Below are 13763 nucleotides of genomic sequence, written 5' to 3'. Positions count from 1 at the left end.
CATATGTACCCTGATTTATCAATGTCACCCCATTAAAATTAATTTAAAAAGAAAAAAAAAGAAAAAAATAATACTGCAGTGAACATAGGAGTGCATTATTCAAAGCCTAATAATTTAAAGAAAATATATCTTGGTGTTTATTCTGGGTCAGTATTCTTAGGTACATGGATAGTAGCTATACATTTTTTTTTAATTGACAAGGTTATTTTAGTATTTGTGCTCTTCCCTTTCTTTAGGAACACCTATTATTGATATATTGTCTCTTCTTTACCTTTCTTCAGTGAAACCTTTTATTAGTTTTATTAATTTAAAATGTTTTTCCTTTCACAGTATTTTTTTGAAGGCACTGTTACATTTATTTCTCTTTGTTTTTCTTCCAGTTTGGTCTTCATTAGTAAAATGACTTTTTAAATTTTTTCCTGAGTATTTTATCTTCAGTTCTCAGTTATTCTCATTCTGATTTTATGTATTATTATCCCTTTCTGAATGTCTTTAGCTTGTTTTGAAATAGTAGGTTGCAGATTTGATCTGTTCTATGGACATATTTTCCTATGTTATTTCATTGTCTCTATGGATTTATTCTTTTTTTATAATAAATTTGTATGACATTTGACTTTGATTCTTTCCTGTTGGTCATTTTTATGGTGAATTAGGTTTCTTTAACTTTTGGCATAAGGTGAAGTTCAGAAAAGTATTCTGATTGTAGAGCTCTGCCTCTGTTGTTATTATATAGTGTTCTAAAGATGGTGACCTGCGTTCTGAGATTTCCTGGGTCTTCCCCCCCCCCCCCCCCCCCCCCCCCCCGTTTAGTCTGGATCTCTCTTTCTTCTGGTATTCTACCCTGGGTTTTGATTCCACACCACCAGTTTCCTCTCATTATGGGGCTTATTCTAGAAGATAGCCTGGGTGATCAGTTTCGAATGTTCACGGTTTCTAAAGTGATCCAGCCTCTTTTCAGACCTTCTTATCATGGATCTTTTGTCTCACAAAGTATTGGACGTGCCAGAATCCCTCCTGGTTTCAGCTAGTGTTTTTGTTTTTTTTCCAAATTGGCCTGCTGTTCTTCCTGGTGTATACCTATTAGCTATTTTGGAGTTGTTATTAGGTTCATTAGTTGCCACTTTGTTGCTTTCTTTTTCCTGTCAAGCAGTGTAGGTCTTGTTGGTGTTGGCGAATTGTCTTTGCTTTTGGGATTTGAAGGGGTACCTTGTCACTCAGTTTTGTTGTAGGTGTTGTGGATGGGATTTTGGTTTTGCTGGCTACATGCCTTGTCAGTTTTTATATGGAGATTTGAAGAGATTAAAATCTATGCATCTACTGCTGCTACCGTCTTCCCAGAACCCTTGCCATTTATTTTGATGTCCCCTGTAAGGGCACTTTACGATGTTCACATGACAGAATTCCCTAACAACTTATTTCTCAGAGCATATTCCCACTGTTAAGTCACACATGACCATATATACAGTGTGTCCGTAAAGTCATGGTGCAGTTTTGACCGGTCACGGGAAAGCAACAAAAGACGATAGAAATGTGAAATCTGCACCAAATAAAAGGAAAACCCTCCCAGTTTCTGTAGGATGATGTGGCAGCATGTGACCAAAGTGCAACGTGAATATCGGCGCGTTTATAACGAAGTGCCACCACATAGGAATAACATTACTCGGTGGCATAAGCAATTGAAGGAAACCGGCAGTTTGGTGGAGAAACCCCGTTCTGGTAGGCCATCAGTCAGTGACGAATCTGTAGAGGCTATACGGGATAGCTACCTAAGGAGCCCTAAAGAATCTGTGCATGAGCCCTCATCGAACTGCACTGAATAGGTATGAAACTGGGAGAGTTTTCCTTTTATTTATTTATTTAAAAAATTTTTTTTTAATTAATTAATTAATTTTTTTTTAGAGAGGAGAGGAAGAGACAGAGAGAGAGGAGAGACAGAGAGAGAGAAGGGGAGGGGAGGAGCTGGAAGCATCAACTCCCATATGTGCCTTGACCAGGCAAGCCCAGGGTTTCGAACAGGTGACCTCAGCATTTCCAGGTCGACACTTTATCCACTGCGCCACCACAGGTCAGGCCCAGAGTATTCCTTTTATTTGGTGCAGATTTCACATTTCTATCATCTTTTGTTGCTTTCCTGTGTCCGGTCAAAAGTGCACCATGACTTTACGGACTCACTGTAGTTCTCTGGGTCTTGTTTTCTTTACTGAACATTAGGTTACTAAGATTCATCTGTATTCTTGCATGTAGCTGTAGTTTATTTCCTCTTTTTGCTATTAATTCATTATATTAATATATTTTATTCTTTTGCTGATGAGCATTTTTAATGGTTCTAGTTTTGTTGGTCATTACCAAACAGCAACAATAGCAACCACTGATGTAGTATTTACTGTGTCCCAGATAGTTTTCTAAGGGCTTCACATATATTATCCTCTTAAGCCGCACAGGAACCCTGCAAGGTAGGTACTATTTTATTCTCATTTAACATTTGAAGTAGCTGAGGCAAGAGGGGTTAAATAACTTGCACAGGGTATCTGACGTACCTATTTGTTGGAGCCAGGATTTAAGCCTAGGGTATCTAGTCCTTCATTCTGCACTTATGTAGTAGTAGATTGCTTTGGATTCTGAAAATACAAAGATTTTCTCTGTCCTCACAGATTCTTAAATATAAAAAATGATACTTTCTTAAAGACATTGTATATTTTCCTATTTTTTAGGTTTTAATGTTGAGAACATATTTATAATATTTATTTGATTTGAGTCTGAGAGACAAAATAATGTTTGGAATACACTTTAAACTCTAGGCAGCTAAACCTAGGGATTCTGTGAATGTACTTTCTGGAAAGGTCATGTTTATTTGGTACAATAGCTCATAGTGCTCACATCTGGAGATCAGCACCATCTACTGGCAAAGGGAAATAACTGTTAGAAGACTGTACACTTTCCTAGGATTTTTCTTTGAAAATTTCTGTGGGAAATAAATATCTTGTAATTTTTGTGTATTGATTCTTGTATCTCTGTTTGTTTTCCTTAAACTTCAAATATCTATTATGTATTGCACACTTGCATAACTGAGACTGCATTTGTATGAGGAAAAAACAAGAAAAGGTATAGTTTTAAAGGTCTGTCATTCTGCAATAGTCTTTTTCAAATCGTATAATTACTTTGTTAGAGTAATAAGAGCAAGAACAAAGGTGTCATATTGGGCTTATATAGACTGTATGTAGTTCATAGTTCTATTTTGGCTGAGTTAAGTAATACTGTCTTTGATAGGGAGTGGAATTAATAGTAGAGTGAAAACAGAGTTCTCAATGACGAACCACGGGAAGCGTTTCTAGGGTCATCTCTTGTAGTAACCCAATTTCTACTTTCATCTTTCCTACTTAAACTGATTTAGCCTTTTTTTTTTTTTAAATACAGGGACAGAGATAAGAGTCATAGAGAGGGATAGATAGGGACAGACAGACAGGAATGGAGAGAGATGAGAAGCACCAATCATCAGTTTTTTGTTGCAACACCTTAGTTGTTCATTGATTGCTTTCTCATATGTGCCTTGACTGCGGGCCTTCAGCAGACTGAGTAACCCCTTGCTCAAGCCAGCGACCTTGGGTCCAAGCTGGTGAGCTTTTTGCTCAAGCCAGATGAGCCTGCACTCAAGCTGGCGACCTCAAGGGTCTTGAACTTGGGTCCTTCCGCATCCCAGTCCGACGCTCTATCCACTGCTCCACCACCTGGTCAGGCTGGTTTAGCTTTCTTTTGTCAGTGGCTTAGCATCCTGTTTTTATCCTGTTTTAGACTGACTTCTATTATTTAGCACTACTTTTGGCCATTTTTCCTCTTTATTAACCTAAGTGACTTAAAAATGGATGAGAAATTAAATGCTTTCTCATTGAATTTCTCATTCAATATGTTCCATTTCTTCTTTTCTGATATGTTTTTTTTTTAGGAACTCTACAAATTAAAAGTTCCTTATAGTGACAATTTTAGTAAAAGTTAAAATGATAATTTTTACAGAAGGAGGGATTATTTCTTAATAATAATTTCTTAATGAGTATTGGTTGAGTGATTCATTAAATAAATTTTAAAAAGCTAACTTGTGTGGTTAAGACACCACTAGTTTGATAGGTTTACTTATAAATGTACTGAGTACAATAAACAATTGTTCTTTTGTCCCATGACTATTTAACACTTGAAACAAGATGGTTTCTGTTCTAAATGTTAGCTTATTATAGGTATGTGTTAGAGATATATGATTAAATGGAACTAAGGTTTATTTATTAGAAATAGCAATTATTACAAATTTTAGATTATATGTCATAATGTTACATAGTTGAAGATAAAATGTCCAGGATTGCTCTTGTAATAGTATATAGGTTTTTAATTTGTTGAAGACAGTGTAGAAAATGAAAATGGGGTCATTTGTTATTTGTCTTACTTTTGAAACCAAATCCCCCTTTCTTAATCTATATTGGATACCAAAATACTTTAATTTTATTTAAAAATAAATTTTAAAATTGTTTATTTAAGTGTAACTCATTTTTTCCCTAATGCCTGACTGACTTCCTGGAAATGTGTTCTATATTTAAAGAGAGAATTATGTAGAGGCTTTCAAAATATATGATTATGTAAAAATTTTAAATCAAGTCATTTTCGAGAAGCTTTTTTACTTATCTCAGGTAATTTATTCCATTCTCTCAAACGTTTTTTTTTTTTTTTTTGTATTTTTCTGAAGCTGGAAATGGGGAGGCAGTCAGACAGACTTCCGCATGCACCCCACCGGGATCCACCGGGCACGCCCACCAGGGGCGATGCTCCGCCCATCTGGGGCGTCGCTCTGTCGCGACCAGAGCCACTCTAGCGCCTGGGGCAGAGGCCAAGGAGCCATCCCCAGCGCCCGGGCCATCTTTTGCTCCAATGGAGCCTTGGCTGCGGGAGGGGAAGAGAGAGACAGAGAGGAAGGAGGGGAAGGGTGGAGAAGCAGATGGGCGCTTCTCCTGTGTGCCCTGGCCGGGAATCAAACCTGGGACTTCCGCACGCCAGGCCGACGCTCTACCACTGAGCCAACCGGCCAGGGCCTCGTTCTCTCAAACTTTTTAATTATCAAATGATTTTTAAAATTAATATATTTTGTATTTTGCCTCAAGATTAACTGTTAATAAAGGATTTAATTCAGGACTAGTTTTCATCATGCTGAGTTTTAGGTGAGAGGATATCAAGATGAGTTATTCCTGCCATCTAAAGACTATTGCAGTTTATTATGAGCACTGCAGCCTATATATATTGTAAAGAAAAATATATTAAGAGCTATCTATGTTTAGGAATAGGAACCAATTGTTTTAGTTGTATAGAGCCATTAGAATTCGGTCTGAACTGAGATATTAAATAAACAAACTCCCAGGCTCAATGTATATGGAATAGTATGAGTGGGACCGTGAAGAATAAGAAGGAACTGGTAGGCGGGGATAAAGGAGAGACTGCCTCAGGCTGGACAAACTACTGCATCTCCTATGTGGTCTCTGAAGTAGTATTTTGGCAAATAAATTTTATATTCCATGAATACTTTTGGGAATTCTTACATCATGAATCATGAATTGCAATAAGATTAACAACTTCTTTTAGAAGAAAAATAATACTTCTTTCATACAGTGTATTCCATATCACTCTATTAGAAATAAGATACGTTTTGCTTTAAGCACAAAATTGTCAATTAGAGAGTATTTTTAGAAATTGGGGGGGAAAGAAGTAGTGTTTTCCAATTTAACACTTTTGCTAAACTGTTTGAACAGATGTTTAGAACAAATGAGCTTCAAAAAAGAATTCACCTGAGAAGGAGTGGATTATTCTTAAACCAGTATCACAATTTAATTGGTAAAACTTAAATCTTACTCAACTGAATTGAAGAGCAAGCTTTATATTTTTTTAACTGTATGAAAATATGTTTTTCCTTAATAAAATCTTTGTGCTTGAGAGCCGTGATCTTTATTGGTATAGGTTGCAGTTTATGTGCTGCACAGAGGGCACAGGTGAAGATGTTAACGGAGTTTAAATGTGGCCCTTGCTCAGCTATCAAGGGCTTTTTTCTAATTCCTTTTCCCAGAGGAAAAGGCACTCCCTGGCTGGTTGACTTAGCAGTAGAGCATCGGCCCAGTGTGTGGAAGTCCTGAGTTTGATTCCCAGTCAGCATGCAGGAGAAGTGACCATCTGCTTCTCCACTCCTCCTCCACCCTCCACCTCTCTCTCTCTTTTCTCTATGTTTCTTTCCTCTCTTTCTCTCTCTCTGTCCCTCCCTGCAGCCATGGCTCACACGGTTGACCCCGGATGCTGAGGATGGCTCCATGGCCTCCCCTAAGGTGCTAAAATAGTTCAGTTGCTGAGCAATGGAGCAGTGGCCCCAGATGGGCAGAACATTGCCTGGTAGAAGGCTTGCTGGGTGGACCCTGGTCGGGGTGCATGTAGGAGTCTGTCTCTGCCTCCCTGCCTCTGACTTAATTCAAGAAAGAAAGAAAGAAAGAAAGAGAGAGAGAGAGAGAGAGGGAGGGAGGGAGGGAGGGAAGGAAGGAAGGAAAAGAAAAAAGGAAAGAAAGAAAAGGAAAGAAAGAGAAAGAAAAAGAAAGGAAGGAAGGGAGGGAGGGAAGGAGAGAGAAGGGAGGGGGAAAGGGAAAAGAAAAGAAAAGATAAGGCACTCTAGATAGAGAAGTCCCTACTCTAGAAATGATTATACATTTGCTTTATTTTGTTAGTGGCTTCAGCACTTAGCTTCTAGAAGAGTATAGTCACAAATTAGAAAATCAGTAAATACTTTTTACATATATAGAATATTCAGAAGTCCAAAAAGGGTGAAATTCCCCCTCTGGTCATGACTTTTAGGCAGATTATTATATTTGTTTCATGTGATTTTATTTATTTATTTTTTTGTATTTTTCCGAAGCTGGAAACGGGGAGGCAGTCAGACAGACTCCTGCATGCACCTGACCAGGATCCACTCGGCATGCCCACCAGGGGGCGATGCTCTGCCCATTTTAGGGCATCGCTCTGCCGCAATCAGAGCCATTCTAGCACCTGAGGCAGAGGCCACGGAGCCATCCTCAGTGCCCAGGCAAACTCTGCTCCAATGGAGCCTTGGCTGTGGGAGGGGAAGAGAGAGACAGAGAGGAAGGAGAGGAGGAAGGGTGGAGAGCAGATGGGCGCTTCTCCTGTGTGCCCTGGCCGGGAATTCAACCCAGGACTCCCGCACGCCAGGCCAACGCTCTACCACTGAGCCAACCGGCCAGGGCCTCATGTGATTTTTAAAAAGCCAACTCTACCCAATCTGTGGTCTTCTTGGAAGTCACATGTTTGTTATGTTTTGTCAAATTGTTATTGCTGATATTTTTATTTCTGTTCTTCTGATTCCATTTATATATTAAAATATTTAAATTTTAATTTCAGGTATATTATTTTTTTTTGCCCAAATGACCTAGTTTCCCAGGGCTACTCTTTCCTACCTGTTCAACTCTTGGCTGCAGGAATGAAGGAAGTGACCAGAACTTGGAAAATAGTAGGTGGAATCAAACATGCTAATAGCTATTACAAAAATGGCTGGATGGTCATGATAGCTATTGGATGGGCCCGAGGTAATATTAACAGTACGTGTTCATAAATATTCTGTTATTGGTGTACCACAACTACGGAACAATTCTCTAGTTGCATTAATGGGGACCACATACTTGAATAACAATGTCCCTTTGGAGAATGGAAGCCTTGATTCTGTTGGCTAGTAAAGTTAATTCAAAATTAGCACTTTTCACTAGTATGTACTAGTCATCAGCCATTATTTTAAGCCTGACTGTCTTACAGTATAAAATTTTTATGATTGGTTTCATTAGTAGCTCCAGAACCAGAGGGATTCATAATTAATTAAGGTATAGTGCCATAATAAATAAGTTTACATAAATTATGTGGTTGGTACATGTAAAAAAGTTGCTCTGTTTATTTTAATCTTCAATAACTGAAAATAGTAAACATGGTTGATTATGGGTTCATGTTTACTTTGCATTCCTTTACTGTTGAGTGCTTTTGTATGTAGGAATTGAACAGATTTCTCTGATCCTTGTTATAGTGTATTTCACCTAAAACTAACATCAGGGAGGGAAATGATAAAGCAGAGGATCTTATTTTTCAGATCTGAAACAAGCCTCTGGCCACAACTCTGTGCCTGAAGACTCCATTTTAACTGTAATCATGCAGTAGACAGTTGCCATGATGGTGAAAGGGAAGAATTGCAGTAGTGTCAGTACCATAAATGTACAAGGCAACTTTGTTCTTCTTTCCCCGAATTATATTTTTGGGATCCTCTTGAGATTTTAAGTTAGGAGATCAAGTTATAGCTCTGTTTCAATTATTTTCTCTAGTAAATTTGGCTGAGTATTTTTGTTTTATTTTCTTATTTTTAGGTGCAGGTGGTAGCATTATCACACATTTTGAGCAATTCGTAAAAGGAAGTTGGAAACCTCAAGGTGATGAATGGCTGAAGATGTCCTAGTGAGTTGGCATAAACTATATCAGAGACTTGGCATTTTGTTCTTAGACCTTACCAAAGTTCTTTTTCTTTTCTTCTTCTTCTTCTTTTTTAAGTGAGAGGAGGGGAAATAGAGAGGCAGACTTCCCCATGCCCTGATTGGGATCCACCTGGCAACCCCCATCTGGGGCCATGCTTGCAACCGAGCTGTTTTTAGCACCTGAGGCAGAGGCTCCAGGGAGCCATCCTCAGTGCCTGGGGCTGATGTCCTTAAACCAATTGAGTTGTGGCTGCAGGAGGGGGGAGAGAAAGAGAGGGAAGGGGAAGAGGGAGGGGTGGAGAAGCAGATGGTCGCTTCTTTTGTGTGCCCAGACTGGGTATTAATCTTGGGACATCCACACACTGGGGTGACACTCTACCACTGAGCCAACTAGCCAGGACCGCAAAAATTCTTTTTAAAAACATTTACAGATTCTAAATGTGGCTGAAATATAGGTGGAAAAAATAGTAATGATATTGGGAAGAAAACAGGAAACTTTATTTTTTCAAAAAGTCTGCTCTCTCAAATATGGTTTTTAAAATATATATTGTATTCATTTATCTGTGAATTCTTCCCTTTGGGAAATAAAATTAAACAAAAACTTCTAGATTATTATAGAATTGTGAGAAGAGTATGAATTTATGGAGAGAGAATTACAAGGCACAGATTTCTCTGGATGGAAGTGAATCAATTGCAGGCTCTTGGCATTTTATTTAATGAAATCACTCAGATTTCAAATTTACATAGTTCCGTTAGTAAAATATTAGTCTTATGAGAACAAATCAATATGTTGTTAGCTGCTTTAAAAATGGAAGCTGGGTTTGGCCCTGGCCGGTTGGCTCAGCGGTAGAGCGTCAGCCTGGCGTGCGGGGGACCCGGGTTTGATTCCCGGCCAGGGCACATAGGAGAAGCGCCCATTTGCTTCTCCACCCCCCCCCCCCCCTTCCTCTCTGTCTCTCTCTTCCCCTCCCGCAGCTGAGGCTCCATTGGAGCAAAGGTGGCCCGGGCGCTGGGGATGGCTCCTTGGCCTCTGCCCTAGGCGCTAGAGTGGCTCTGGTCAGGCAGAGCGACCCCCCCCCCCCCGGAGGGGCAGAGCATCGCCCCCTGGTGGGCAGAGCTTCGCCCCTGGTGGATCCTGGTCGGGCGCATGCGGGAGTCTGTCTGACTGTCTCTCCCCGTTTCCAGCTTCAGAAAAATAAAAAAAAAAAAAAAAAAAAAAATGGAAGCTGGGTTTAATTGTATATAACAATAAGAAAAAGATTAGAGGAAATAGCCCACTCTATACTTGTTTGATGCAAACTATCTTTTGTGTCCACTAAGAAAATTTAATTGTTAGATGTTCTCTAAAGACATTGACCCAATATTAAATGTCGCAAATGTATCCTTGATGTACCTGAAAATGAAACAGAGAAGTACAGTTACTGTTCCCACAATTCAAGAAGGAAAAGACTTATGGAATAATGGCTGTAATAAGCAAGGCTAAAAAAGATTGATGTGAAAATAAGCTCATTAAAAGGAATTAAAAATGAAAGTTGAAAATTTGTATAGATGGTGAAATGTTTGAGAATCACAAAATTCCAGGATATTTAACTTGGACAGTACTCCTTGATGCTTGCATGAGCCCTGGCCGGGCGGTTCAAGGGGTTGAGTGTCGTTCCAGTGCCCGAGGTCACAGTTCCATTGCTGGTCAGGGCACATATGAGAAGCAGCGAGTACACAACTAAAATGGAGCAACTAAGTGGAACAAGCTGATGCTTTTCTCTATCTTCCCTCCCTTTCTCCTTTCTTCTCTCTCCAATCAATAGAAAAAATTTTAAAAAATTTAAAAAGCTTGAATGAGGTAGTTTAGAAATAGAATAAGGGAGGCTTTGATTGATACTGTTATGAATAAGTCATTAGTCTAATTAAGGGGAAATTTTTCTCATTTTGAGTGCATGCCTTGAAACATCTTTTATAAGCCATTTCTTGGAGCTTTAAAGCAGAATCAAATTATATTCCTCTTCTGTTAAAAACTTCGCAGTGACTCCCCCAAATGGCCTATAAAACCCTCCAAAATATGCCTCTTCCCCACAGTCACTTTGCTCTGACTTTATCTCTTACTGTTCTCTCCCTTGTTCACTACACTCTTACTCTTGAAAAAGCCAGTTGTGATCTGGTTTAACACTAGCTTTTCTCTTTGCCTAGAATCTTTTTTTTTTTTTTAACAGAGAGAATCAGACAGGGACAGACAGAAACAGAGAAATGAGAAGCATCAATCATTAGTTTTTCGTTGTGCATTGCAACATCTTAGTTGTTCATTGATTGCTTTCTCATATGTGCCTTGACCTCGGGCCTTCAGCAGACTGAGTAACCCCTTGCTCGAGCCAGCAACCTTGAGTTCAAGCTGGTGAGCTTTTGCTCAAACCAGATGAGCCCGTGCTCAAGCTGGTGACCTCGGGGTCCCGAACCTGTATCCTCCGCATCCCAGTCCAATGCTCTATCCACTGTGCCACCGCCTGGTCAGGCTGCCTAGAATCTTTTTTATCAGGTAGCTACCTCCCTATCTACTTTGCTTAAAGTATTTTCTCAAATCTTGCCTTCTCAGTGAGGACTACCCTGCCTAAAATTGGAACATTTCCCTCTATTATTCATTTTTTGTTGTTTCACAGCATTTATCATATTCTATAACTTATTTGTTCATTGTGTTTACTTTCCTCTCCCCTTCGCCCCCCTACCCCCCATGCTTCAAAGAATATAAGAATCCAAGGACTGGGATTTTTGTCGTTTTTGATTGCTTTTGTATCTTAAGCACCTACCACATAGTAGACAATAAATATTAGATGAATTGAATGATAAATACCTTGTCAAACAATTAAATGATATTTTGTGTATGCATGTATATATATAACTTTTCATCTATATACATATTACCAAATATAGAAAGCCTGTTTGGTCCTAGAGAATACATATATTGTCATAAACGTAATGGTGGTAGAAATATGAATGTTACAAGTGCTGGTGAGGTCTGGGAGGAAATGAGGAACATGGTATTAGAAATTGGAGAGCCTGACCAGGCGATGGCACAGTGCATAGAACGTTGGCCTGGGATGCTGAGGGCCCAGGTTTGAAACCCTGAGGTCACCACTTTGAGTGCCTGCTCATGGGCTTGAATGTGGGCTCACTAGTTTGAGTGTGAGGTCGCCAGCTGGAGCATGGAATCATAGACATGACCCCATGGCTGCTTGAGCCCTGAGGTCTCTGGCTTGAGCAAGGGGTCACTGGCTCTGCTAGAGCCCCCTGGTCAAGGCATGTGTGAGAAAGCAATCAGTGTACAGCTAAGGTGCTTTAACTATGAGTTGATGCTTCTCATCTCTCTCCCTTCCTGTCTGTCCCTCTCTTTCTTTCTCCCACTCCCTCTCTCCCTTTCTCTCTTGCTTAAAAAAAAAAAAAAGTGGAGAGATGATACACTTACACAGTGGCAGAAAATTTAGCTGAATTGTAGAAAGCATAACTTGTAAGCAGTGAACATGGATATTTAGCTGAAGCAATATAAAAGCAAAGTGTTGAAGGTTTGGACTGGTTTCTCCTTGCTTCTTATAATAAAGTGTGAGAGGAAAGATTCAAATTGAGGGAATAACTGCTAAATAAAGAAACCAAGACTTGATGATTTAGGAAATTCTCAGCCAATCCAGATTGCAAAAGGTGATAAAATTAGGAGACTTGTTCTTAGGAAATTGTGCTGTCAGGAGAAACTCAAGGGCATTGCTGGACAATTTTTGCTAGTGTTAAAAGGGACTAGGCATGTGATACATGGATCCATTCAGCTATCACAGTGGAACCCAGACTATAGATGGGACTATCTAGGGAGGATCTGTGAAGGACTGTTTTGACTAATGGCATGAATCCCTGTTATACACAGGAGACCCACAAGGTCTTTGAAAATATTAGATCAGCAGAAATAGTGCCAGCTTGGTTGGACTGAAAGGGACAGAGATAAGATGAAATAAAAGAAGGCTTCAGACTCCCAAAATTCTACAGGCAGGAAACAGGCTGATAAAACTGCTCAGCTGCAAACCTGCTACCCTTCAAGGAAAAGAAAGAATGACTCTAAGGTTAGAGTTGTGGGCCCAGAGGCTTGAGGCCAGGCACACAGGCTGGAGTCACAGGTGTGAAGGCCAGAGCCATGAGTGCAGAGATTGGAACTGCATTGTCAAAGGGCATAAGCCTCAAGCCATCGAGATTATTCCTAGGCCTCAGAACCTTGTGCAATTTGTCTTGCTGGATTTTGAAATTGTATAGGACCAGTGACCACTTTCTTCATCTCTTTTTCTCTTTTGGAATGGAAATGCCTATAACTGCTCTTCTATGCCTATTCCACCACTGTATTTTGGAAGCAGATAGTTTATTTACTAGTTTCATAGAAAACTACTACAGTATCAGAATTTTCTAAATGCTTCCTGATCTTCCTAACCAATCTCACTGACTTTTTCCTAAATCCCAGCCCTTTTCCAATTCCCTGCCCCAATTTATTGTCTGTGATTCTTGTTCCTCAGATTTATTGCTTCTAGATTTATGCTCTTAGGGAATGCAGTCCAGAATGGAATGTGTGTATGCTAAGAGGATGGTTGTCGTGAGGCACTGTAGTACAGAAATCAAACTATATATTAAGATAGCAAAATGACATTAAGACAAACCTAATTATCTTATCCTGTTAAAATATCAATTTGGTGTACATTTTATATTATAGTTGTACATGTGTATAATGTACAAATTAATTGATAAACATATATTAGGGAGTGTCTTAAATACCTTTACCAATAGGGATACACAGTCAAAAGTTAAGAGACCACTTTTCCAAAACAGGGGTGCTGCCCAATCACTGTTAAGCAAAGTCCAAACTCCTGTTGCCCAAACCTAACTCTATTTTGAATTCAATCCTTAGCTTGTCATAATTAAATTAATAACTTATTTTTTATAGAATGGTTTATAAGGACTTTTAAAAAACTCGTATATTGCAGTGTAGCATTCTAAGAGCTTATTAACCTTTTTCTAGTTGTAATAAAGAGCTAGGTAATAATCTGTTACTGACATATGCTTTATATATGTGGCAAATACATGATATGAAAGTAGTGCTTATTTGAAGATTAAAATCTTATAGACTATATATATATGTATATATTTCTTTTCTTTTTTGACAGAGACAATGAGAGAGAGAGAGGGACAGATAGGGACAGACAGACAGGAAGGAGAGAT

The 13763-nt window shown here is 39.2% G+C and overlaps 1 protein-coding gene across 2 annotated transcripts in view; it reads left to right on the top strand.

Annotated features, from left to right (window-relative positions):
• TMEM38B (transmembrane protein 38B) overlaps nt 1–13763 on the top strand; it is a 58671-nt gene that overhangs the window by 30763 nt on the left and 14145 nt on the right. Inside the window, exons 3-4 of one of the 2 annotated variants that reach the window (XM_066367517.1) lie at nt 7423–7619; nt 8427–8514. In XM_066367517.1, the coding sequence (XP_066223614.1) occupies nt 7423–7619; nt 8427–8514 (285 nt within the window). The remainder of the gene's footprint in view (nt 1–7422; nt 7620–8426; nt 8515–13763) is intronic. The other variant, XM_066367518.1, reaches the window with a different exon arrangement.

The sequence above is a fragment of the Saccopteryx leptura genome, chromosome 2, assembly GCF_036850995.1.
Source record: "Saccopteryx leptura isolate mSacLep1 chromosome 2, mSacLep1_pri_phased_curated, whole genome shotgun sequence".
In the NCBI taxonomy this organism is placed as follows: Eukaryota; Metazoa; Chordata; class Mammalia; order Chiroptera; family Emballonuridae; genus Saccopteryx; species Saccopteryx leptura.
Note: the sequence above shows the minus strand (reverse complement) of the source record. Positions and strands in the feature narration are given on the sequence as shown.